The sequence below is a fragment of the Pelodiscus sinensis genome, chromosome 5, assembly GCF_052426305.1.
Source record: "Pelodiscus sinensis isolate ZL-2025 chromosome 5, ASM5242630v1, whole genome shotgun sequence".
In the NCBI taxonomy this organism is placed as follows: domain Eukaryota; kingdom Metazoa; phylum Chordata; order Testudines; family Trionychidae; genus Pelodiscus; species Pelodiscus sinensis.
The window spans coordinates 26,846,158-26,872,595 of record NC_143056.1 but is presented as its reverse complement, the minus strand read 5'-3'; the positions used below and the strand labels follow the sequence as shown (position 1 = coordinate 26,872,595).

The following is a 26,438-nucleotide window of genomic DNA, read 5'->3' as shown; positions in this document are numbered from 1 at the left end:
GATGAGGGAGGTAACCTAGTGACAGATGATGTGGGAAAACTTGAAGTACTCAATGCTTTTTTTTATTGCCTCTCTTCACAGACAAGGTCAGCTCTCAGATTGCTGCACTAGGCAGAACAGTATGGGAAGAAGGTGGGCAGCCCTCAGTGGAGGAAGAACAAGTTAAGAACTATTTAGAAAAGCTGGACATGCATTAGATCCAGCCCCATGGATTTGTGTATCTGAGGGTGCTGAGGGAGTTGGCTGATAGGATTGCAGAACTATTGGCCATTATCTTTGAAAACTTGTGGTGATTGGGTGCGGTCCTGGACAAATGGAAAAAGGCAAATGTAGTGCCCATCTTTAAAAAAGGGAAGAATGACCTGGACTGGGGGATGGTTGCACCCTCAGCAAGTTTGCGGATGACACTAACCGAGGGGGGGAGAGAGAGAGAGATGCTGGAGGGAAGGGATAGGGTTCAGAGTGAACTGGACAAATTGGAGGATTAGACCAAAAGAAATCTGAGGTTCAACAAAGACAAGTATAGAGTACTTGGAAATAATGACCATAATGTAATAAAATTTAACATCTCTGTGGTTGGAAAAGCACCAACAGGGGTTCTTGTACATTTTAAAGGAAGAAAGCAGAAGTGCCTGTCAACTAGTCAAGTAGTTGATGGAAATTCCATCGACTACTCGACTAGTAAATTAACTGCTAGTTAACATCGTGACTAGCGATCGTGCTGGGAGAAACTGGCTTTTAAGCCAGCTCCCCCCAGCACTGGCTTCTGCTCTACCCTCTTGCTGCCTCTAATAGAGAGGCAGCAACATGGGAGTGATAAGGGGGGTAAGTGAAAGCTGGTACACATGAGAAGACTGCTTCCAAACTGGTTCCCTCTGTGTACTGGCTCCCATCCTCCGCGCCATGCTGCTGCTTCTGTATTGATACATGCTGCTCCCTGCCTGTAAATGTGTAACTGCTGGAAAAAGTTAGTGGTTTCATGTTTACGTAAATAAACATGCTTAACATCCCTAATACTAGCAGGCATTACCTTGTAAGGACATACAGTTGTAACGACCCAGGGCTTCAAGACTTCTAAGGGGTGGTGTACTCTAAGCAAAAATATTTAGAGTGCAGTTTTGTATACTTCTTACTCCAACCATTTTAAAATTTGAGATTTTCCTTCATTCAGAGAACCTAAAGATGATGACAAAAGTGTATTTAATAACACCACCTAAGGCACTCCTCTGACAAAGTTAAAGAAAAATATGACCAGTTTACCCAATACAGATTAAAGAGCAGGTTGGAGGGATACTTTCCTGATCTTCTTTACACTAAGTACTTTTTGAACAATGTCTGTTAAAACTCTTTTTTTGTACACAGGGAATGAATTCTTAGTGAATTCTAAAATTAAACTATCCAATGTTGTGTGGTAAAGAGTGATATGCTTATATGTGGGTATATATCACTTGTTTGGTTTTTAAGAGATGTAATTCTGAATAGCTCAAACAGTTAAAGCTAACTATTTTTAAATTACTGTTTTAAAGGAACCCAGCCAAAATGGACCTCTTTTTACTGAATTAAAGTTCTACATGCGAGCAGCCAAACCAGAGCAAAGTAAGTAGTCCATCAGAATGAACTAGAAAGCCATGTTTCCATATAAATAATAATTTTGTTGATTATTAAAAAAAAAGACTAAGTGGTAGCCTTTAAAGTTAAATGTTAGTTGACTCATCAAGAGAGTCGGTTTAGATCCTTTTTTTTTTTTAAATGACCTTGTATTCACTTACAATTCTTAATTGTATTCCTCAGTCATAAATGGTTGTTTCTTTTTACAGTGACACTGTTTTTTTTTCTAAATGGATAATTATTGAAGATAATTGTTTAGAAACAAGAGTTACTGGAGTAGAACTGATACTCTAGTGCTTTTTCTCACACCTAAGGTCAGATCTTTGTGGGTCAGCTTGTAATATCACAGGAACAAACAGGATTTTCTTAGTGTTTAAAGCCACACGAGATTTTAATGATATTAGAAGAAAAAATAGTAATCTGAAATAACTTAAATATAGCTGAGGCATTGTTTGGGGGAATAACCCAACTAAATCAATAAGCAATAAGTTGTAGTCTTGCAGTTACATTTTTTGTATGTAATTAACAACACTACTTGTAGTTGTGTTAATATTGGGATTCTTTATATTGGATCTCCTTTATCAAAACCTGTTCAGGTTAGGAGAGGTTTCATTACCAAATTTAGCCATAGGTAGAAGAGACTACCTGTTGGCTGATATACTTGGTTCATGACTTCTCATGATCAGATCTTACATATGTACATTTTCAATATTTTATAAGTAATCTTTTCCACAGTACTCATGCAGTACAAGTTCATAATCTCAGTTTTTATTTGTATTTGTAGTTCAGAAATGGACTAGTTCCCATAAACTGAAATACCTAGGTGTACCGAAGTACTGGGGCTCTGGCTTGCATCAAAAAAATGGAAACAGGTACAGTACATCCTGTATTAAGAACATATTAACATTTCTACACTCACAACCACTACTACTTTTATAAATTCTTATACGTTAGTGTGAATTTTGAGCATATTACTCCCGTTAGTTTCATATGCCTACAGAATAGACACGTTTACATTGAGTCATATTTTTATTTGCATAATTTTTCTGAGTATGTAATTTGAGCCATTTCTTTTTCCTTGTTCATTTATCAGGCAATGGTAATATGAATGTACATACTGTAATATATTTATGTATTAGGAGTTGCCTTTCAGTCTTGTGAAATATATATCCATCTCAGAGTCCAGCTTTTAATTCATTAATCCTTGACCATTGAGCCAAATTCAAAAATTTTTCTTTTAATTTTCCTGAACATGGGTGCAGAATTAGTCTTTTAATTCACATGTATAAAGAAGGCAATGCATTACTTAACTACACTTAGTAGTTTTATAATCAGTTTTATTCTTGAGATCGAAAGTCTTTTTTATTTCATCTGTGAGCTGTAGACAGTCCAATTCTTATATCAGAAATTTGAGGCTAGGTTTCTATATTATTTCATGTGAGTCTGAGGAATTAAGTAAGTCAGGGATAAACATGATTTTAGCTTCTCTGTATTGCCAGAGAATCAGTTATATGTATCTGCCTTTTCCCCACACCAGAGGTTTGGGCATACTCTGGATGTGGGGAGAAGCAGGAGCTTGGGTGACTTTGTGTCCTGACAGTTGTCAGCTGCTGCAATACCCATAGAGGCTTTTGGGAAAGAACCAAATCTTTTTTTATATGGCTGCCCAAAAGCATACCCTTCCAAGGAAGCACTCACAGCTAATGTAAACAATAGAGCTTAAGAACCTAAAGTCCACTCAGTACTTCTTCTTGTTCAGCCAGTCATGTAGTCAATGGGAATAACAATATGGGATTTACTAAGCAATTGCTGTATCTCCCTAATTGTCCTTCCTAGCATCCTGCTATTAGAATTGAGAGGAAAAGTGGGAGAGTTCAACTAGGAAACCATCTTAAAGGAGTCAGGTGGCCATTGCAGTTCTATGTAGTTTAAGAGGAGGCCCATAGAGCCGAAGTGTATCTTTCTACTTTTGTATCCATGCCAAATGTGGTAAAGGAACAAGAAAAGGACCCCTTTTTACTTTGGTTTCCCTCATCCCTTTATATATGGTGATTAGGGACAGATCCTTCTCTTCCATTTTCTCCAAAAAAAGTCCATCTGTGATCTACACTTCAATGAAAGCATGCTCTTAGAAATTTTGGAATTACAAATAGGTACTCTGCTGAGAGCTAATGGAGATGGTATGGGCCTAGCTAACAGTAGTGGTTACTCTAGCGGGCTGGATGACATGAGCAGAAAAAGTGGTGGAGGAAGAGAGATCCGTGACAAGTAGTTGTGGAATTTGTAGAGTCTGGGATCTGGTACACCTTGCACAGCAGTGTTAACTTTCAATGGCAGGTCAATTCAATTAGTGCAAATAGCCTTAAGTGTGAGAAGACCTACGTTTGTCTGAATGGGACCTTGCATCATCCAGTAATCTGATGTAAAGTAATTCAATTCAGGTGATGTTGGGATGCAAAAGAAAGTATAACATTACAGCTAAGGGGGATAGCAGCAATGCGACTCACTTCACCTGCGTCTATTCCCCTGTCACTCCCATGGTGGGTGCCTGGGAGCATTGCAGGAGGAGGAGGAGAGGGGAGGCAGAGCCACATGTGGCCCTGAGAGCAGGGAACTTATCCCCCTCACACCCAGACCCCACAGTGCCCTCTCTGGTCCACCAAAATCTTTAATTCGGCATACCCTGTTTCCAAGGGTTGCCAGATTAAGGAGGTTCAAATGTATTAGGGTTGAAGTGTAGTACAAAAAATTCTAGTGTTTATAAATGTTTGTTTGCCTGCATAGCTGATTTTTATTGTAAAAATAAAATGGTTGAATTCAGTCATTAGTGCAATAGGATAAAATACACATGTAAAATATTGTACTAACTTCAGTTCAGTAACTTGTTCTCTGATTTGAATTTCAGCTATAGGTTTATGGTAATGGACCGATTTGGGAAAGATCTTCAGAAAATTTATGAAGAGAATGCGAAGCAATTTGCACACAAAACTGTGTTAAAGTTAAGTTTGAGAATAGTAAGTAATAGTAATTCCTAAAGCATTTTTAAAATTCATCTTCCTAATATAGCTTTTTGCTGAAAGGCAATTTGTGCTGAATAGTGGTCCTCTGCTGGCTGGAGTTGGGTACTACACTGATGCTCCTGTACATTGTGTTTTGTTAGCTTGATATTCTGGAATATATCCATGAGCACGAATATGTGCATGGAGACATCAAGGCCTCAAACCTTCTCCTGAGCTACAAGAATCTTAATCAGGTATTTGATATCCGTGCTTCATTTCTCCTGTTTAAATTCTGTTGTTTGAAAACAAACTGAGATGCTTTGAACCTATGAACCTTTGTAGAAGTCTTATTTTTAAGAGTGTATACAGTGATATAAATGTCAAGCAGAAATATTTAATATTCTACATTTTTGATGCTGTTTGTTGGCACATTATCAAGTTGGCTATTCTGCCCTAAATAATATTCAGGAGGAGGGCTTGTAATACAAAATGAATTTCAAATAGCTATTTGGTGGTGGAAGCTTAAAATTATATAGTACACCAAAGAATTATGTTTGCCTGTCTGCTTTTGTCACTTTTTATTTCCTTTGTTTAAGAATCCATCAAATACAAGTGTTCTGTTACTTGGAAAATTTGGTCTCTTAACATGTTGATTATTCAAATCAATTGATTTTTCAGAAATATATTTCATTTTCTAATATTTAAACCCTTTAGTATTTGGAAAGTGTGCATTTAATTTCCCTACTTCTGCAGATTTCCTTGTCCAAATGGTTTACCTGACAAAATAGAAAAACGAATGTCAGTCTATTTAGAAGTAACCAGGGAATAATGAAGAGTAATACCTGGCGTCTATTATTTTGCAGAACCCCTTTTGTTGTAATAGATCAGCAGAACTAGCTTTATATGTATATTAAAGAAATACAGTATCATAAATGTGTTCTAATCCCTGATATCAATACTGTGAGCCTCCCTTACAGTTGTCCCATAGACCACTGTAATCCAGCATGCTCCTAGATAAGAACTGAACATTTTTCTTGGCACTGCGTCTAGATCAACAATAAATGATATTTAAAACTGGTTGTCATTTTTCATATAGTACATACAAAGACTGAAAATTTGTTGTCGCTTTCAGAATGGTATATACACGTCTCGCTTAAGAATTAATAAATGAGCTTTGTAATCCAAAGAGCTGACGTTTTGCAGTTTTTGTTTTAAAGAAGTTCGGAGAGTTGTCTCTAGTATTTTTTGTATATGAACTCTTCTATATTAATAGTTTTTTTTTTTAATTTCTATATGGTATGTGGGATTTAATAGGTATACTTGGTTGATTATGGCCTTGCATATCGATACTGTCCAGAAGGAGTGCACAAAAAATATAAAGAAGACCCTAAAAGATGTCATGATGGTACAATTGAATATACTAGTATTGATGCACATAAAGGTGTAGGTAAGTAATCAAAACTTTAATTCACTTTATTTCATACAGCACTATTTTTATTTTAATTACAAAATATTTTATAATCCATTTTTAAAATAGGTTTCTGTTTACTGTGGAGTCCTAACACTGTTTTGAAAACTAAATATTCCAATTGTGTAGCAGAACTTCAGTTTTGTTTTATTCTGAAATTTGCTGGGCAATAGAATTAGAACAGTTGTTGCTTTGCTGTAGTAGTGGAAATCATTCGTGTTTCTTTTCATATAGAAAAGATTAGATCTCCTTTGAATAAGAAACCTATCAAATCTCTTAAGATTGATCATGTGTATCTGTTAGTATGAGACATTTATTAAATTGATGCTAACTGTGTAAGTGGACAAATGTGAGATGATTCTAAAGGGAAAATATACACCTATTTGATGGATTCAGTGTTCCTTTAAGTCTAATCTGTTTCCATTGAAAATAATAAAACAAAAAGTGAAAAATATTAAACATAGTAACTTGGGATATAAGCGACTAGTCAAGTAGTCGACTACCTGATATGACTACTACTGATCAGAGGCAGCAGTGGTGAGGGGAGTGAGTAGTTGAGTAGTGACTTGACTCCCAATAAGCCTAGGTATATTGGGTAGTTGACTACTTGACTAGTTGCTTACATCCCTAGTAAGCCTGTATCAGAGGCAGCAAGCGGGTGAAAGCAGGGAGGGGTAGAAAGCAGGAGCTGGTTCTGGGGGAGCCAGCTTAAAAGCCAGTCCCTCCTCCCGTTTCTGCACACAGTCTCCACCGTGGATAGGGCGAGAGAGGAGAGGGAAGGCAGAGGTGCAGCGGTTCGGGAAATAGTGTGAACCGGGACTGCTCAGTCTCAGCTCATGCTGGGTTCTGAACCTACCCCCACTGAGGCCCTGCAGTTTAAATGTAGTAGAAGCTGGGTTGCCTGTGCTCCTTGGCTCCTACTACATTTAAACAGCAGAGCTGCAACAGGGCCCCTTATCAGCTAATCGTGTGGTCCACACAATTAGTTGATGTGATTAGTCATTTACTCACTTCTTAACATCCTTAATTAGTAACATGGCTTTTAATCGATGAAGAACATAAGAACAGCCATAATTGGGTTGCCCAGTGGTCCAAGGATGGTATAAACTAGCCAAACAAAGTGCCTTCTAACAGTAGCCAATACCAGATGCATCAGAGGGTATGAACAGAATAGTCAATCAAGTGATCCATCCTCTATTTCCCATTTCAAGTTACTGGCAAACAGAGGCTAGGAACACTTCAGAGCATAGTTTTAAAGTAGAAATGCAGTAGAAGTGTTGTCATGTCTGAATATTTAGGAAATTTTTTGATATCTTGAACAAGTATTAATTTAAAAATTAAACTGGTTTGGATGTAAATTCTCACCTGGGATAAAAATTGACTCAGATCTTACATGCAATTTTCCTGTTGATATATTAAATAAAATTTTAATCAATATCTTGTGGAATATGTGAAAAAATTTATTACATCCCTTGTCTTGCCAACATTAACAATGTTAAATATTGACTAATCAAATAGTCAATGCATTTTTGCATCGACTATTCGATTAGTCGATAAGGTACCTCTGCCTTTGAAGTGTAGCACTGGCCTTAAGGCTGGTGCTACACTTCAAAGGTGAAAGTGCTGCATGGAGCCCGGGGTCAGCAGGGGACTCCCTAGCTGATTCCGGGCTTCATGCGCACTGCTGCTTTGAAACGCGACAAGGAGCCTGGGGATACCTCAGCTGCACCCTGGGCTGCACGTGGTGTTTCAAAGTGGCAGTGCCAAGTAGAGCCCGGGGTCATATGTAGTTGCTTTGAAATACCCTCCCCCCCCCCCCCCCCAGCTGCCTCTCTTTGATAGAGGCAGTAAGGGGGAGGGGTGAGGAACCAACTAGTCGACTATCCAATAAGCATTTGCTTGACTGATAGTCAACTAGTCTTTCACATCCCTAGTCAACATCTAGAATTTCTGAATCTTCGGCAAGCAACATTTCAGTGTTCAGAGTATCTGAAATATTTCCATTTGTGGAATAATAATTTGAAGAGCTCATTTTTAACTCTGTTCACTGTTTTTGGGGAAAGGGGATATAAAAATGTTTTGAACAGAAAAGTCCATGAGGTCTTAAAATGCTTCAAAATTGAGATAATTGCAGCATTTCACATTCATGAGCAGAAGAAAGAGATTACGCCACTCTCCGACTTACGACCATCCATACTTATGACCATTAACCCCATTACAATATTTTCAAGTTGAGAACCATGTACGTCAAGTTTTTCGATCAGTGTGGGCAGCACGTTTAAGTGTGTTTCCGACTTATGACCAAATCAAGTTACGACCAGGTGTTCAGAACGTAACCCGTTCAGAAGTCGGGGACTGCCTGTAATTGCAAATTCCTTTATCAGTATTCCAGTCATTTGAGCAATACTACTTCTTTTCATTCCTTCCTGCTTCCCTCTGAAATGAACTTGAAGCATTCTGTAGTTAAATGCCGTTAGCACTAGCTTCCAGTTGTCTTACTATGTTTTCAATTTTTAACTTTAAATTTGTGTATGTATTTGTAGCTCCATCAAGACGTGGTGACTTGGAAATTCTAGGTTACTGTATGATTCATTGGCTCAGTGGCCATCTACCATGGGAGGACAATTTAAAAGACCCCAACTATGTCAGAGATTCAAAAATTAGGTAAGGAACTTAGGTTTTCTCATTTGAAACTGAAGCAAAAATAAAAAAAATATTTCAGTGTAGCAATACTGTGTGCGCATAAACAATCCTTTATCATCTGTGAGTGGCTGGGTAATACTATGTTTACTCTTGCTGGCTGAAATTGAGATAACACTGCAATGTCCCTTTCAACCTCCACCTTGCTCTTTTTTGAGTACATTTGCTTACTTTTGTTCCTATCCCACCATTTCAAGATAATAATTAAGCCTTGTCCAGCTATACCCTTTAACTTTTGTACTCATCAATGTCCTATCCCTTTTAAGATTCTTTAAGTATATTTGTTATCCCTTGTTACTCTGTACACCGTGCAATCTTTAATGTATTTATCCTGACAGCACTTAGTGCTTGGTCTACTTCACAGTCGTCCCCATTTTACAGATGAGGAACTGAGGCACAGAGACTAAATAGCCTACATGAAGTCACACTGGAAATCTGTGGCAGATTAGGGAGTATGGAGAGCCATGTTCAGTTTTCTAATCACTGGATCCTCCCTCATTTCCTGTGTTCACTGTTCTCCATGTTAGCACAGAGTAAGTTCTGTCAGGTGCTGGCAGTATTGCTTTTGCTACCGTTCCTTGGCAGTCGCTACTCGGAGTAGCTTCTTGTTCCTTCTGTTAGCACTTGCCTCAATGTTTTTTAGAGCAGTATCTTCTCTCCTCTTCTAGTTGTTGATCTGAAAAGTGGCAGCAGTGCAAGGACAAGTAGTGGTAATTGCTCTAAGAAGCAGTGGCTAGAGCAGAGATTGTCAATGCATGGATGGAAAAAGGAATTGGTATTTGAGAGATTAAAATGGAATACCTTCTGAGTCACAATTTCCCCTCTGTATATAGTTTGGAGAGGTTGGTTTGAGAGCCAAAGGCTTTTACGTTGACTAGATGATCTATCCAGCCATGTCTGCCACGTTGCTTATTGAATAAAGTGCACCTTTTAATATATTATATTAAAATACTTCAAGAAAAACAAACTAAACATTAGTAAAGCTACACTACTTTTATTATTAAACTAAAATAAGAATAAACCAGTACAGGAACAAATCAATAAATTAGTTTCAACATTGGATTGGAAGCAAGTCATAAAATTGGTTAAATCATCAAGTTAGTTCTAGAAATAGTCAGTTATTAGGTATTTTCATTTCAGTATTGGTTTAAAAACTCAATAATGACATGAAAAATCTAATAACTGACTCTCAGCTCCAAGCTAATTGTTTTCTTATAATTCTGTTCTTGTATGGTGGCTAATCCTTCACGGTTTCTTGGCTTTCCCCTTGATTATTATAGTTTGCAAACTTTGCTTACTCATCTTAGCATCATCTCCTTCCAAGGTCTGTTTTGGAGCCATGCAGCAACATGGTGCAATCGGGTTTGAATTAGGTCATTAGCTTATGTCAATTCTGGAAATTATCTCTTTTAAACTAGTAATTCTAAAAATATCTGGGGTCTTACATACCACTGGGCCTCAAAGTCTGTTAGCTACCCAAAAATATAAAAAAATGGCAGACATGAAACCATTTGAGGAAGCTGGCATGACCTTACCAGAGCAAAAAGTCTTTGACATATTCATGGAAACTTTAGTATGAAAAATTTATATTTTTTATATATTTTATTAAAAATAACCTATGACCAATGTTGTCACTGTTGTCTCAAACAGACAATTTACAGTAATACCTGGAACTGGGCTATAGATCATGCAGCTTGCCTTTTTAAAGTTTCATTTCACTTTAAAGACTCTCAAGATAAAACTCACTCTAAATATAAGACTTTCAATTTTTATATAGATCTGTATTTTATATATATTCCTTTACTTCTCTCGCATCTGGGTTTAATGTCTCTTTAGCTTATCAAGTCAATTTCACAGGAACAATGTAGTACTGCAATTCAGCAGAGACTCAGCTGGCCCTGCAGAAATAATGTCCTTGTTTGGGTGAAGTGAAGATCACGTGGTCACAAGAATCCTGTAGAATTTAAAGAGCTTGTATTGCACATTTTATTCAAAGATCTCAAAGCACTTTACAGAAGTGGATTCCCTTGACTGGCACAGGTATTGTAGTGCGAAGAGCCAGTTACATAGAAACAAAATTGAACATTCCAATTTTCAAGTTCCTTGCTATAATCACAGACACGAGAATAAAAGGTTACAGAATCAAAACGAAAGAACTATCAGAAAAGGATTATAAAACATTAAAACTCCTTTTTATTTACGACAGCATTTAAAACTTTCTCTTTAAATGTTTTAATACAATATATTTTGAAAGAGACAAATTGGCAATTTTGCAATTGTCATTAAATATAATTTATCTGTGGTTTAATCTACTCTATACACTTTTTTCCCCTCAGATATAGTGAGAATATTACAGATTTGATGAACAAGTGCTTTCCTGAGACAGAAAAACCAGGTAAGAGGTTTTTTAAATATTAGTTACGTACGGCTTTACTGCATGAGACGAACATTTAATCCTTAGTTTCTCTCAAAAAAGGTAAACCTCCACCTTTTGCCACCTCTACCATGCAACAGCTAACTTTGATTGGGGCAGGTTATTCAGTTAGGCCCAGGAATGCACTCACAGCATATCTGAGGTGCCTATTTTCATGCAGCAGTAACTACTTCAATATTTGGGTATGTATAGTAATTTCTTCTGTATGGAGTTGCATACCAACACAGACAGATGACAATTCAGCTGTTTGGAAAGATTTAGTTGGTATCAGATTGTTGTCAGCATCTAGTCCATCTGGGAGGAGTGTTTCTGCTATTCTGTTCCTCCTGTTGCCTCTTTGACTATATCTGCACTTGCAGCTAGGTGTGATTCCTGGTATGGTGGACAGACTCATGTTAGCTCAGCTTGTACTAGTATGCCAAAAATAACAGGGTGGATTTTTCAGCACGTACAGTGGCTTAGGCTAGCTGCCCAAGCTCAGACACAGGTTGTCTGGGTTGCACCTTGGTGGCAATGTTCTCACTAATGTTTTTAGCATGTTAATGGAGTCTGTCTATTGTATCCTACCACTCAGCTGCTGTGTAGACACACTCTTTTTAAGTTCTTTCCCATGACTGAAGCCTCTGCTTTCCCAGATAACAGTAAAGTAAAACTGATAAAAATTTTGAAAGCAGTAGTTAAATTTACAAGGCAGGTAAATTTTCTTTCTGTTATACGAAGGATGTGAAAAGTAGTAATCACTAGTTTAGTCTGCAAACTGGAAGGCAGCATTGCACTGGATCATGCTTATTTCATATTTGAAAACACATCTTTGCTATTGTAAGGGCTGGAAATTATTTTTGGTAATCAGATTAGATTCCCAAGAAGCACTTGTTTGGGAAAGTTTATAACTTCCATGTGAGAGTTGGTTAGTTGATTTTCAAAGTCCTGACATTAATTATAAATGCTTTTTTGCAGAAATTAGAACTGGAAAAATTCTCTTTGATCATCCAATCCTATTGTCAATACAGGATTGTTTCCTGTTCATTAGTATTTTACCAACCATAGTTTGAAAGGTGAAATGGTAAAAATTGCTTGCATTTGATTAAACTAAAATCAATGAAAAATGGTTTCCTCTTGACTTACCTTGCAAAGTTCTAGGCTCAGGCTCTTATTTCATATGTAGCTGATGATCTTAAATGCTGGGAAGAAATATCAGTTGAATAAAAGGCTCACTGAAGAGAAGATAAGCATATTCAAAACCAGTTTTTAAAGGCTGAATATGTCCCTCATTGTAATGAATGTGGAAAGTGGTGCTTTGATCATTTGTTAGCGAACCCTAGTTTGATTTTTTTTTTCTTATTTCTAAAATATGTTGTATTAAGCAGCTAATGTTATGTTTAAATATCCATATCAAAGAACCCTCAAAAGGATGTATGCTTAATTTTATCTCATTTTTAGATAATTTCTTAACTACCAACTATTTTAAATAGAAATTGATTTTATGTACCACTTCCTCAGGTGAAATAGCCAAATACATGGAAAAGGTGAAGTTATTGAGCTATGAAGAGAAACCTCTTTATCAGCACTTCAGAGAAATACTTTTGCAAGGTCTAAAGGCTATTGGGCAAAGGGATGATGGAGTACTGGACTTGAGTTTTTCAGAGAACGGAGACTTGCAAACCAAGCCTGTACAAAAGGTTTCTTTTTACTTTTTAAATCAGCTTTTAATGGATCTTATTAAACTAAATAAAAACATTAAATAAGATGGAAAATGGATGTCATACATAGCCCAAAGAGGGAAGTAAAGAAAAAGGAAAGTTAGTTTTAAATGTTTGTTTGCTTTACAGCATATTTCAGAAGCAGACACATGTACTAATTTTAATTTAACTAATTGCTCTGAAAGTTTTTAATATAGCATGATGTTAGCAGGTATACTTTCACATGCAGTAAATACCTTGAGAAACAGAATGTATATTTAGTTGTAATGACATTTGAACAGATGAACATTTCAGTTAATTTACACATTTTTTTTCAAGAGTCTAAAAAATTCCAGATGGGCCAAAGTGTGAGGTAAGATGAGAAATCTAGTTAGCCTTTTGGTTTCATTTCATGTTTCGTACTTTACATAACTAATCCTAACTACTTAGTTTTAAATGAACATCCTTATTTCATCAGTTTTGCTACTAGAATTCAGATATTGTGTACAGTATTATTATTATTTGTATTTTGTAGCACTTAGGAGACCGGTCATGGACCAGGACTGCATTGTGGTAGGCTGATGCAAAACACAAAGATATTCTTTATGTACACTTACTGTATACTAGATTGGAATATATTAATCTTTTTATTTAGGCATGGCAGTTTTAAATTGTATCTGATTAATTTTAATGAATAATATCAAAGCTTGTTAAGTATTTTTTACTTTTTCCCGACTATAAACATTTAAATTGATATTGTGGATGTGGCAGACTATTTAATGACAGTAGATTTTGAGATTCAACAAATTAGCTTTATAACTACACTCTTAAAATTCAGATTGTTAGTATCATATCAGAAGATACAAAGTAAATTTTTGTAAATTGAACTTTTAAGTTCTTATGCAGCATTTTTCTTTGTACATCTAGATTATCAATTGAAATATTTTTTTTGGTTTATGTGTATGATGAAATAGATGTTTACTGACACAAATTTAATCTTTACAGAGGTACTTGTATTTCAGTAGAGTGAACTCTAAATTTTCTCATATATGAAAACTTGTGCAGAACACTTGCACATGAAGCTCTTTTTCAATTAGTAAAATGTACAATCATACTTACACCATGTAAGAGATTTTATAATTAACACATTTCAGCAAAGGATCTTAGTGTATTAATCCTATACTTGTGAATAATGATTTCCAATTGTAAGTATGCAACTGCTTGTGTGTGTTTATACAAAAGATATATATGCTAGTGGAACCAGTTTTTAGTGAAAGCTAAAGTACTATACATATGCATACAAGCCACTGGTAAATTTATTTACAGATGTAAATTTCATCATTTGATAAAAACTTCACCCTAAATTTGTGGGAAAAGTTAAAATGTGGCTAATCTTATGAAGAGTGATACCAAGGAGCTAATACAAATGCAACTGAAGCTAGATTACTAAAGTACAGGCAGTCCCCAGGTTACATGGATCCGACTTACATCGGATCCCTACTTACAGACGGGGTGAGGCAACCCCGCACTAGCTGCTTCCTCCCAGCAGACCAGGGAGACGCGAAGCTAGCACCCTCCCCCCCCGCCAGCAGACCGGGGAGACGCGGAGCGGCTTTTCTCAGCAGACACCTCAGCCTGAGAATAAAGGACTGAGGGAAGTGAGGTGTGGGAGAATAAAACTGAGCTCTGGAGAAATGTTTGGCTAGAGTTTCTCCTACAATATGTACCAGTTCCGACTTACATACAAATTCAACTTAAGAACAAACCTACAGTCCCTATCTTGTACGTAACCTGGGGACTGCCTGTATTACTGTTACTGCTTGAATAGGGCAAAACTTGATAGGCTGGGGCAAGTACCTGGGAGATGGACATTTTTTAGATTTGATTCTCACTAACAAGAATTGGTTGCGAAGCTAAGGTTGAAGGCAATGTGGGTGAAATCAATCATGAAATAATAGATGTCATAATTCCAAGGAAAGAAAGGAATGAGAGAAGTAGAATAGGGGCAGTAAACTTCAAAAAAGAAGACTTCAACCAACTCAGAACTGGTATGTAAAGTCTGATGGGAAGAAAATCTGAGGGATAAAGTAGTCGAAGAGCTGGCATTTTCTCAAGGAGATTAAATGTGCAACAACAGACTATTCCAAGCAAAAGAAAGATAAGAGCAAGAGGCCTTTGTGGCTCCTTTAGGAGCTCTTTAATTAACTGAAATTCAGAAAGAAGTCCTACAGAATGTAGAATCAAGTACAAATTGCTTTGGAGGAATACATACAAAACCCTACTACAGCTTGTAGAGAGCAAATCAGAAAGACTGAGACTCAAAATGAGACCCCTTACATCTAGCAAGGGGGATGCTGCAGCTGACCCTGCGGACACCACTAAAGCAAAAATCTCCAATTGGAGTGTGTCTACACAGCAAAGTTATTTCAGAATACAGCTGTTATTCTAAAATAACTATGAAAGTGTCTACACAGCAATTTTGTTATTTTGAAATAATTTCGAAATAATGTATGGCTTGTTCCGACTTCTGTAAACCTCATTCTATGAAAAATGCCTATTGCAAAACAGCTATTTCAAAATAAGGCGTGTGTAGACGCTTCACTTCTGCTATTTCGAAATAGTCCCTTCCCAGGGCCATTGTAAGTTATTCCTCATGGAGCTCTAAATTAAGATAGCATGTCTACATTAGGGAAGCCTGCCTCAGACTAATTTTGAGGATTCCCTGCAGGGTAGATGTGCTATTTTGAAATAAGCTATTTCGGAGTGACTATTCCGGAATAACGTATTCTGAAATAACTGTGTATTGTAGACATAGCCCAACAGTGCATATGGCCAAATGGAAGTGGTTCAATTGTTGGTCGTCGGACAAAGGTATTTGATTGAGCAAGCCTTGCTGCAGTTGATCTTGAATTATCTTTCTGCATCAGAGGCTCTAAGACTGTCCCTTTCAACTGTCCGGGTCTGTTCAGGAGTAGTTCTGTTTTCACCCAGGACGTGACCAGTGTTCCCAATAATTTTTTCCATCCATTTGAGGAATAAATTGTGTTATGTACATTGAGGTATGTGCAGATGTGCGCTATCAATAGAAATACATGCTGCCAGCTGTGAGCGCGCAGGGAACACTGGACATGAGTCTCAGGCACCTCCACCTGCATTCCAGGGATCCCGTAACCCAGGGGACCTGAATCCCATGCTATCACAGCTCACGGGACCTACCCTTTGAGCCTCTGGCTTCTTCTCCTGCCCTCATCTGCCCACCTTGTCTCTGAGATTAGGGTGCTTACTTCAGAACCACCCTATGCAGTTTCCTAGCTATGGCCACATCTGGCTTTCCTGCCCAAAGTGGTCTCACCATTTCAGACTGGCTAGGGTAGCTAACCACAGAGTGCTTGGCAATCCTGTCATTGAAGGTTTTTAAGAACAGGTTGGGCAAAATGATCTAGATTTTCTTGGTCCTGCCTTAGTGCAGTGGGTTGGACTAGATGAATGTTCAAGGTCCCTTTCAGCAATAAATTTCTGTGATTGAAAGAGGGACCTACGTACTAAAACATCATTCTCATATGCATTTGTACAGACCTGTGTCATACAAAGCAATTTTATTCCAAAACATACCTTTTTGCCTGTAAGTTAGTTTAGAATTAAGAATTTTTCACTTTATGGTAGTGGCAGTATGTTAAAACTGCATTTAATGTAATAATAAATAGTGACTTATAAATAACAGACAAATGCTGACTCCACTTACGACAGTAAAATCAAGGAGAGACCACTATGTTTGCAGATTGGATTTTTTGGCTGCTCTGATCTCAACAGAATTGTATGTATACATGCTGCTCTACAAGTATTGATTGACAAGGTATTTTCTAATATTAACTCATAAGTCAGCCATACATTAGTTGTCATGCTAAAAGTATACAACAAAATCAAAAGCTAAGGAGGTTGAAGTTCTTCTTACTTCAGTATTACTTCAGAGGGGCAGCTGAGTTAGTCTGTAACTGGAAAAACTTAAAAAACAACAAATAGTCTAGCAGCACCTTAAAGACTAACAAAATATGTAGATGGTATTATGAGCTTTTGTGGGTACAACACACTTCTTCAGGTGAATGGCGTATTAAAAGTCCAGTTCCAAAATAAATAGGTGGTAGTTTGGAGGGGGAAAGAAGGGAAAAAATAGTGAATTAGAGTGATCATTTTACAAGAAGCTGATAGAGAAGATGAAAATTGTTCTTAAGTACCCATTGTTTGGTTGGTCAAGTCATTAGGATGTGGAAGGCAGTGTGCTAGCCAGGTAATATCTTTATTCATACCTTTGTGATGGCTCCCAAACTTGTAAACAGAGTTAAGTTCCAACGCTTCCCTGTGTATTTGGCTTGGGGAATTGGCCTGAAACAACATGGTAACTCTGAGATCCTTTAATGAGTGCCTTGGCAGGTTAAAGTGTTCTCCAACAGCTTTCTGTGTGTTGCCTTTTTGAAGTTCTGATTTGTGTTCATTAATTCTTTCCAGAGACTGTCCAGTTTGGCAAATATACATGGCAGAGGGCATTGCTGGCATTTAATGGCATAGATCACATTAGTGGATGTGCAATTAAATGAGCCCCTGATGTGGTTGGGTCCAGTGTTGAAATCGTCTGTGTAGATGTATGGACAGAGTTGGCACCGGGGCTGATTGCAGGGTTGGGTTCTTGAATGATTATGATGGAGATGTGCTGCGTGGTTACTGGAAAGAATTTGTTTGGGATTAGGGGGTTGTTTGTAGGCAAGGATTGGCCTTTTTCCAAGGCCTGTAAGTGTGAAGGGTTATTTTCCAAGATAGGTTATAGATTGTTGATAATGTGTTGGAGGGATTTAAGTTATGGGCTAAAGGTGATGACAAGTGGAATTCTGTTCTTGGCATGCCTGGAAGTAGCTCATGTCTGGGTACTTTTCTGATCCGTTTTTTCACTTCCCTGGGTGGGTATTTCATTTGTAAGAAGATTCTATATAGATCCTGTAGGTCAGTGGTCACCAACCAGTAGATCAGGATCTACTGGTAGATCTTGGAGCCTCTGACAGGTGATCCTGACTGGTTTGGACAAGAGGCTATCAAGTTCCAGCACTTGAGCTGCCCCTCCCTGCACCGTGGTGCAGCTTCTGCCCTCTGCCTTGGAGCTGTCCCCTCAGGAGTTTCCTGCTTGCTGGGCAGGGGAGGGAGAGAAGGGTGCCAGTGTCAGGGTGCCCCTCCACATTCTGTATCCTATCTTCACAGAACAGAAAGGGGACACAACAGGACTTGGGATGGAGTTTGCTGGCTGCTTTTGGGAGCGGTGCAGGGCCAGGGCCAGGCCCAGGCCCAGGGCTGGGGTGAGCCTGCCTTAGCCCCACTGCACCACCACCACCCAGGAGCCACCTGAGGTCAGCAGGGCCCAGTCGGAGCCCACATCCTGAAACCCTACCCTAGTCATGAACCCCCTCCTGCACTCCAGTCCCCCACCCCAGACCCAAGCACCACTGCATCCAAACACCCTCCCAGAGCCTGCTCCTAGAACCTCCTCCGGCACCCCAGCTTCCTGTCCCAAGCTCAGCTCAGAACCTCTTTCATACTCAAGATCCCTTAATCCAAGACAAGAGTCTGCACCCCAACCCTCAGCCCCAGCCTGGTGAAAGTGAGGGAGGATGGGGGAGGGAGGATGGAGTGTGCAGGGACAGGGGTGCCTCAGAGAAGAGGTACAAAGAAGGCAGGGAAAGGATATTTTGGTGAGGTAGATCTTCAATTGCACTTAAATTCAAAAAGTGATCCTGTGCTTAGAAAGATTGGAGACCACTGCTGTAGGTGTTTGTCTCTGTCTGTGGGATTGGAGCAAATCTGGTTCTGTTTTAGGGCTTGCCTGTAAAAAATAGATTGAAAAATGTGTCTTGGATGGAAGCTAGAGGCATGAATGTAAGTGTAGCAGTTGGTAGGTTTCCGGTAAGTAATACTGTAAGCTTTTCTAAGGGCTTGTCCACAGTGGCACGATAATCACTGTCTCTACATCGTTGTAGCAGTATTGATTTAGCGGCTTTGAAGACATGATAAATTGATTAGCAGAACACTTTCCCATTTAATCCAGTATTCTGCCTCACTGAAAGGTGGAAGGTAAGTTGTCAGCAAGAGATGCTTTCCCATAGCACAATGGAGCCACCACATTAGGTCGATTTTAAGCTATTTCACTCAGAGGTGATTTTTTTTTTTCTCACATGCCTGCGCAACATAATTTCTTGAGTGGCAACCCGACCTAAACTATGATTTTGCATGAGCACTAGTGCCCTTGTTAAAAATTGCATGACCATAATTTCATTGTTTAATATTTCTGCTCAATCAGGTGTGAAGATCTGCCCAGAAAGGACAGTTTGTTAATATGAGTTCTCCTCCCCCTGTGGATCAGTATGGTTTGAATCTGTATGCTGAACAAAATCTTTGTTTGTTGGCTGACTTTGCTGTGTTAGGTTGGCCCGCTACAGAGCCAACATCTGTGACCTTCTGAATCTTGTTTGTCCTTGTCCAGCACAGCAGATTGTATATATTTCCCATTGAATCAGGCCCTAGTTTTTTAAAACCCAGGGGCGGTCCGTCCATATAGGCGAACTAGGCCGTTGCCTAGGGCACCAAGCTAAATGGGGCGCCAAATGGTGACATAATATCACTGAGGCATTTGGAGGTGGGGGCGCCAATTGCATGGTTCTCCTAGGGCGCCAGTTGCTGGCAGCTAGTCTAGGGTCGCCCCTGTTAAAACCCAAGGTATTTTCTTTAAGCTATGTTCCCTAGATGGTGACATTACTTAACTATAGTTTGTTTGCAAGCATTTAGGTTATTATTTGTGTCTTGTCGTCTTGTAGGATACCATAGGACAGTCAGCTTTCATTCATTTGCCATGGTTTTGTTGTACACATTTAGAGCAGATTATAGGTTTTCTAGCTCAGTGGTTCCCAACTTTTTACTAATGTAACCTACCATCTTCATTTTGTCAGGGTTTTTTGCAACCCACCCAGGGTCCAGATTCATGGATGTGGACCAGAATGATAGGCCATCATCCTTCTCTTTTGCTATCACCACCTCTGCCAACAGGGCACTAGCATCACAGCACTAAAACTCTAATCCTGGCCCAGTTCAGAAAGGAAGCCTTCAGGGACGGGGAGAATTAGAAAGCAAGCCTGCTGCATTAATCCCACAGCAGTAGAGCCCATGTCCTGCATGGCTGCACCTACTTCCTTCATTGCAACTTTGGCACATAGGGTCATACTGCCACTCAGATTTGACCTGTATGGCAAAGTGTGCTTTCTGTTGCAGTAACATACCATGCCCAAAAGCTCTTGCATCTATGTTAGATTCTAGGTCCAGTATTTCAACTTTGGCTCCAGGATGAAATGGAAAGGACTGTGCCACTCCTACTGGCAGAAGGTTTGCATGACAGATTGCAGTGGTTGGTTCTCAGCAAGCAAGTCCCCCTTTACTGAAAGTTGTGTGCTTAATGGCTTGTAGAACTGCATGGTGAATTGCCTGCTGAGTGCAAAGATAGTGGCACTCCTGATACAGGTAGATAGCTAGTTGGTAGCGCTGAGGAGGAACCAGTGGTCCTCGTATATGTAGGAACCTTCTGGGGAAGGAAGAGTCTATACTGGCAGGATGGGTGGATTCCACTTTAATCAAAATGGAACCATGCTGCTAGTGCACAAAATTAAAATGGTTGTAGAGGTTTTTTAAACTAGTGGCCAAAGGAAAACCAGAAAGTGCAGAGGAGCCTAATATTTGAGGTGAACACATTTCATGATGAATTTATTGAAGGGAGAACTCTGTATACTGGTATGCAGTTCAGAAAAGACAGTGAGGCCAGGTCTGTGCTGGACTTGGAACGTCGGCTTAAGATGCACAACTCCAGCTACATAAATAATGTAGCTGGAATCGATGTACCTGAAGCTAAGCTTGGCGCCATCTGCACAGTGGGAGGCTGACAAGAGCAAACTCTCTCGTTTGCATCTGCGAGGAGTACCGGTGCTGACCAGGGTACCCTCAGCATTCAGTTTAGTGGGTCTTTTCTAGACCTGCTAAATGGAATGCCAAAAGATCGATCTTTGGCACAGCAAGTGGAGATGTAGAGTGATAAGGTACAGGTCAGAGCTAGCGTGTAACAGTCACGTAAGTCTCATTTAAACATAACACATGAAGGCAAGGAACTAGTTATTGACAAAATGTACAAGTGCTTATATAGAAAGGCTAGAAGGTTAAATAATAAGATGGGTGAACTAGAATGCCTGGCATTAAGTGAGGACATTGATGTATTAGGCATCATGGAAACTTGGTGAAATTAGGATAAATAATGAGACACTTAATGATACCAGAGTACAAAATATATAGGAAATACAAAATATGTTATGTTGATAGGCCACCTGGCCCTGATTTTAGTTTAGTTTTGTATTTAAACGTACAGTAAATAGGTGAAAATCTTAAATGAATCTTAACTACTCTAGAATCTCTAGAGGGAAACAAATTCCATGCTTAAATAATACAGTAGTAGGAATATGTTATTGACCATCTGGCCATGATGGTAATAATGACTCTGAAATGCTAAGGGCAGTGAGAGTGGCTGCAAAACTAGAAATCACACTAATAGATGATGTATTATTTTATTGATGGGTTAAAGGTCACCTTACGGTGTGATTCAGTGATAATGTTTCTAGACCCTAAAAATGGCTGCTGCTTATAGCAATCTAATCCTAGAACCCACATTCTTGATTTAATCCCAAGTGAAACACAGGATCTCGTCCAAAAGGTACTTGTAGTTGAACCACTTGGGAATAGTGCCTATACTCTAAATAAATTTAGCATACTTATAGGATGCTACCAAAACCAACCAACCAAAAACTAAAATGGAACCTAAACAAGAATTGGTAATGTAATTGCTTAACTGGAAATTAAAAATAGCCATCAAAAACAACATGGAGACGACTTAAAAATACTCTAATAGAGGCATAGGCTAAATGTATAGGGCCTGATGAAATGCATCCTAGAATACTCAAGGAACTGATAGAGGAGGTATCTGATTCATTAGATATCATCTTTGAAAAATCATGGACGACAGGAGAGATTCCAGAAGACTGAAAAGGGAAAATACAGAGCCCATCTATAAAAGGGAAATAGGAATGACCCAGGAAACTACAGAACAAACAGTTTAACTTCTGTGCCAGGAAAGATAATGGAGCAAGTAATTAAGGAATTCATCTGAAAACACCTGGAAGATAATAAGGTGATAGGTAACAGCCAGCATGAATTTGTAAAGAACAAATCATGTCAAACCAACCTGATAGCTTTCTTTGATAGGATAACAAGTCTTGTGGATAAGAGAAGCGCAGCATGTGGTATACCCAGTTTTTAGTAAGGCATTTGATACGGTCTCACATGATATTCTTATCAATAATCTAGGCAAATACAACTAAGATGAGGCTACTATAATGTGGGTGTATAATTGGCTAGAAAACCGTTCTCAGAGTAGTTATTAATGGTTCACAATCCTGCTGGAAGGGCATAACAAGTGGGGTTCCACAGGAGTCTATTTTGGGACCGGTTCTGTTCAATATCTTCATCAACGATTTTGATATTGGCATAGAGAGTACACTTACTAAGTTTGCAGATATGAAGCTGGGAGGGGTTGTAACTGCTTTGGAGGATAGGATTATAATTCCAAATGATCTGGACAAACTGGAGAAATGGTCTAAGCTAAATATGATGAAGTTTAATAAGGACAAATGCGAAGTGCTTCACTTAGAAGGAACAGTCAGTCTCACACATACAGAATGGGAAGCAACTGTCTAGGAAGGAGTACTGCAGAAAGGGATCTAGGAGTCATAGTGGACCACAAGTTAACTGAGTCAACAGTGTTGATGCTGTTGCAAAAAAAGCAAACACGATTCTGCGGTGCATTAACAGGAGTGTTGTAAGCAAGACACGAGCAGTCATTCTTCCACTCAACTCTGCACTGGTTAGGCCTCACTCGGAGTATTGTGTCTACTTCCGAGCACCACCTTTCAGGAAAGATTTGGAGAAGGTCCAGAGAAGAGCAACAAGAATGATTAGAAGTCTAGAGAACATGATCTATGAAGGAAGACTGAAAGAATTGGGCTTGTTCAGTTTAGAAAAGAGAAGACAGAGAGGGCTTATCTAGACTATGATAAAGTGTCGAAAGAGGATACGTAAATGCCACCAGAATTTGCGCATCTTCTTCAGATCTCACATTCAAAAGCAGAGCTTTCAAAAGTGAAAGTAGTTAAGACGCGTGTTTTTTGGAGAATCCCTCCCCCCGTTTTGTCAGAAAGCCTCTTCCTGAAAAAATGAGGTTTACGCGGCTTTTCGACAGAGGGAGGTTCGCCCAAAAAGCTGCGTCTAAACTGCTTTCACTTTTGAAAGCTCTGCTTTCGAAAGTGAGATCGGAAGAAGACATGCAAACTCCTGCTGAATTTGCATATGCTCTTTCTACACTTTAGCATAGTCTAGATAAGCCCAGAGACACGATAGCAATTTACAGGTATCTAAAATGGTGTACAAGGAGGAGGGAGAAAAATTGTTCTCCTTGGCCTCTGAGGATAGGACAAGAAGCAATGGGCTTAAACTGCAGCAAGGAAGGTTTAGGTTAGACATTAGGAAAAACTTCCTAACTGGGTGGTTAAACACTGGACTAAGTTGCCTGGGGAGGTTGTGGAATCTCCATCTCTGGAGATGTTTAAGAGCAGATTAGATAGACATCTATCAGGGATTGTCTAGATGGTACTGGGTCCTGCCAGGAGGTCAGGGGACTGGACTCGATGACCTCTCGAGGACCCTCCCAGTCCTAGTGTTCTATGATTCTATATACTTAGAATTCCACAGTTGCTAAACAGCAGAGTAGTGGAGGTCATTAGAGGCTAAAAGGCATCTTTAAAATGTGGAGGTCAGATGCTAATGAGGAAAATAGAAAGGAGCTCAAACACTGCCAAGTAAAATATAAAACTATAAGTCAGAGAAACAGAGCATTTGAGAAGCAACCTGCTAAAGACACACAAACTAACAATAGTAAGTGCAAAGTAGACTGCAAGGAGTTGGAGAAATCTCAGAAAACTGGATGACTGGGTAACAAAACTCAGATAAAATTCAGTGTTAAGTGTAAAATTATTCACATTTGGGAGAAAAATAATCCCATCTACACATATCCAATGATGGGTTCTAAATTAGCTGTGTAACCTCAAAGAAAGAAATCTTGGTATCATCATGAATGGTTCTTACAAAAATTCTGCTCAAAAAAAGACTAACAATATATTAGGAACTATTGGGAAAGGGATGGAAAATATGATGCCACTATATAAATCCCTGGTGTGCACACAAGTCAGAAAAGAGACAACTAAAGTAGGAAATGATAGGTGTATAAAATAATGAATAGCATGGAAAAAGTGAGAAGAGAAGTTATTTATTCTTTCACACAATACAAACACCAGAGGTTTCCCCAAGAAATTTATGGTCAGCAGATTTAATACACACAAGAGGTAGTACTACTTACGCAATACACAACTAATCTTTGGAACTGTTGTGGTCAAAAGTAAAACTAGTTTAAAAAAAGAACTGGATAAAAAGATAGATTGATTAGTGTTTGTTGGTCAAAACAGTAAGGGATGCAAACTCATGCTTGGGGTGACCCTAAATCTCTGGTCAACAGATGCTGGGAGTGGAAGACATAGGCAGATCACTCCGTAATTGCTCTGTTCTGTCCACCAGCTTTAGCATAATGAGAAGCTATCAGCATTAGCATTATATTCCATTGGAAACCTCCATAACTGTTAAACTAAACTCCTGGGCTGCGTCTAGACTGGCATGATTTTGCAGAAATACTTTTAACGGAAAAGTTTTTCCATTAAAAGTATTTCCGCAAAAGTGCGTCTAGATTGGCACGGATGCTTTTGCGCAAAAAGCGCTTTTGCACAAAAGCATCCGTGGCCAGTCTAGACGCGATTTTGCGCAAGAAAGCCCCAATCGCCATTTTAGCCATCGGGGCTTTTTTGCGCAAAACAGTTCTTCCCTGTCTACACTGGCCCTCTTGCGCAAGTATTCTTGCACAAGAGGGCTTTTTCCCGAGCAGGAGTGTGAAAGTATTTGCGCAGGAAGCACTGATTTTGTACATTACAAAGTCAGTGCTCTTGCGCAAGTTCAAGCAACCAGTGTAAACAGCTGGCAAGTTTTTGCGCAAAAGCAGTTGCTTTTGCACAAAATCTTGCCAGTCTAGACGCACCCTTGGAGTAAGGGCCATGCTTTGTTTTTTCAGAGCTTTAGCATTCTGATGGCACTCCATAACTGTTGGAAAATAAAAAGTGGAAATATGGGTTAGTGATTCAGACTTCCTTCTCCCATTCTTTTTCAAACTCACAGGTGTTGCTTTTGTGAGATGAATACTGCCTGATTTCTGTTGCCATGCAGTTCACCTGCATCAAGATTGAGAGCTTTTTTTATTAAATAATCTTGGGAACAAGATAAATGTACTTTGCTTTTGTGTAGAATGTAATTGATATCTGTTTTTACGATGAGCATTTAAAATCTCTCACTGTACAATCAGGAGGCATGCATTATCTCCTGTATAAAGGCAATGCAGTATTGAAATATTCCTCCTTAATTTTGGTCAGAATGAACAAAAGTGTCTGTGTTTATTCCTGCCTAATGCATCACAAATCTGCTGACATGCTAACCTTGGAGTCTTGGCTGGCGTTAATCAGGCCTGTGCACCGGCAGGAAAGATGTACCTAATGCACTCCATCAGTGCAGTTTGCATATGGAAGTTCTCACAGGGGAGCTGCCCTGTGCCAGCTGAGGGTTACCTGCCCACTGCAGTTATTGTATGTAATTATCGAACCAATCTGTTCAGCCCAGCAGGGTTTAGATGGTAATCATGAAGCAACACTTTGGAAAGGAAAGATGTAATGCGCTTTCCCCTTCTATCAGCTATGTGAAGTTGTAATACTACTTTTAAAAAATACTTTAATAAAACATTTCATTCTTATTCAGTTACTAAAAAAGCAAGTTAAACTAGCAAAGTTATGTATGTGGGCCAACAGATCCTATATAAAATGTGACTTTAAAAAAAAGTGTATATAGGCATCTTAAGAATACTTTGCAACAATGGGATTAATTGTAATACATAGATAACAGTTCTGTATATTCAGAAGTTTTAAGATAATGTGTTTAGGATAAACTTGAGCTTTCTCTTTAATGGCATCTAAGTTCTTTTTCAATGGAAAATGCACTGTCCGCGGGTGTTAGATACTGTGCAAAAAAAGGCTGTAAGCAAGTACATGGATTCAGATAAAGTTTGATTTAATACAGTACATGCTCATTGCTAAAATATAATTAATTTTTAGTTTTTGGTAAGAATATTTTCTATATTATTTTAGGACATTAAGATGGATCCTTTCTCTGTAGTGATAATTCAATTTAAGTTATTACTAAAATTAGGCCTTGATTTTTGAAATGTGGATTGTTGTTATAATTTAAAATAAAAACATTCCTAAAATGTGAATGGATAGCTT

General features: G+C 38.7%; 1 protein-coding gene across 3 annotated transcripts in view; it reads left to right on the top strand.

Moving 5' to 3' along the window:
* Positions 1-26,438, top strand: part of VRK1 (VRK serine/threonine kinase 1) — a 58,520-nt gene that overhangs the window by 18,167 nt on the left and 13,915 nt on the right. For all 3 annotated transcript variants that reach the window (XM_006123753.5, XM_006123752.5, XM_075926613.2), the window contains exons 4-11: positions 1,527-1,596; positions 2,393-2,480; positions 4,514-4,622; positions 4,769-4,861; positions 5,922-6,054; positions 8,619-8,739; positions 11,112-11,170; positions 12,710-12,888. In XM_006123753.5, coding sequence (XP_006123815.2) covers positions 1,527-1,596; positions 2,393-2,480; positions 4,514-4,622; positions 4,769-4,861; positions 5,922-6,054; positions 8,619-8,739; positions 11,112-11,170; positions 12,710-12,888 — 852 coding nt within the window. The remainder of the gene's footprint in view (positions 1-1,526; positions 1,597-2,392; positions 2,481-4,513; positions 4,623-4,768; positions 4,862-5,921; positions 6,055-8,618; positions 8,740-11,111; positions 11,171-12,709; positions 12,889-26,438) is intronic.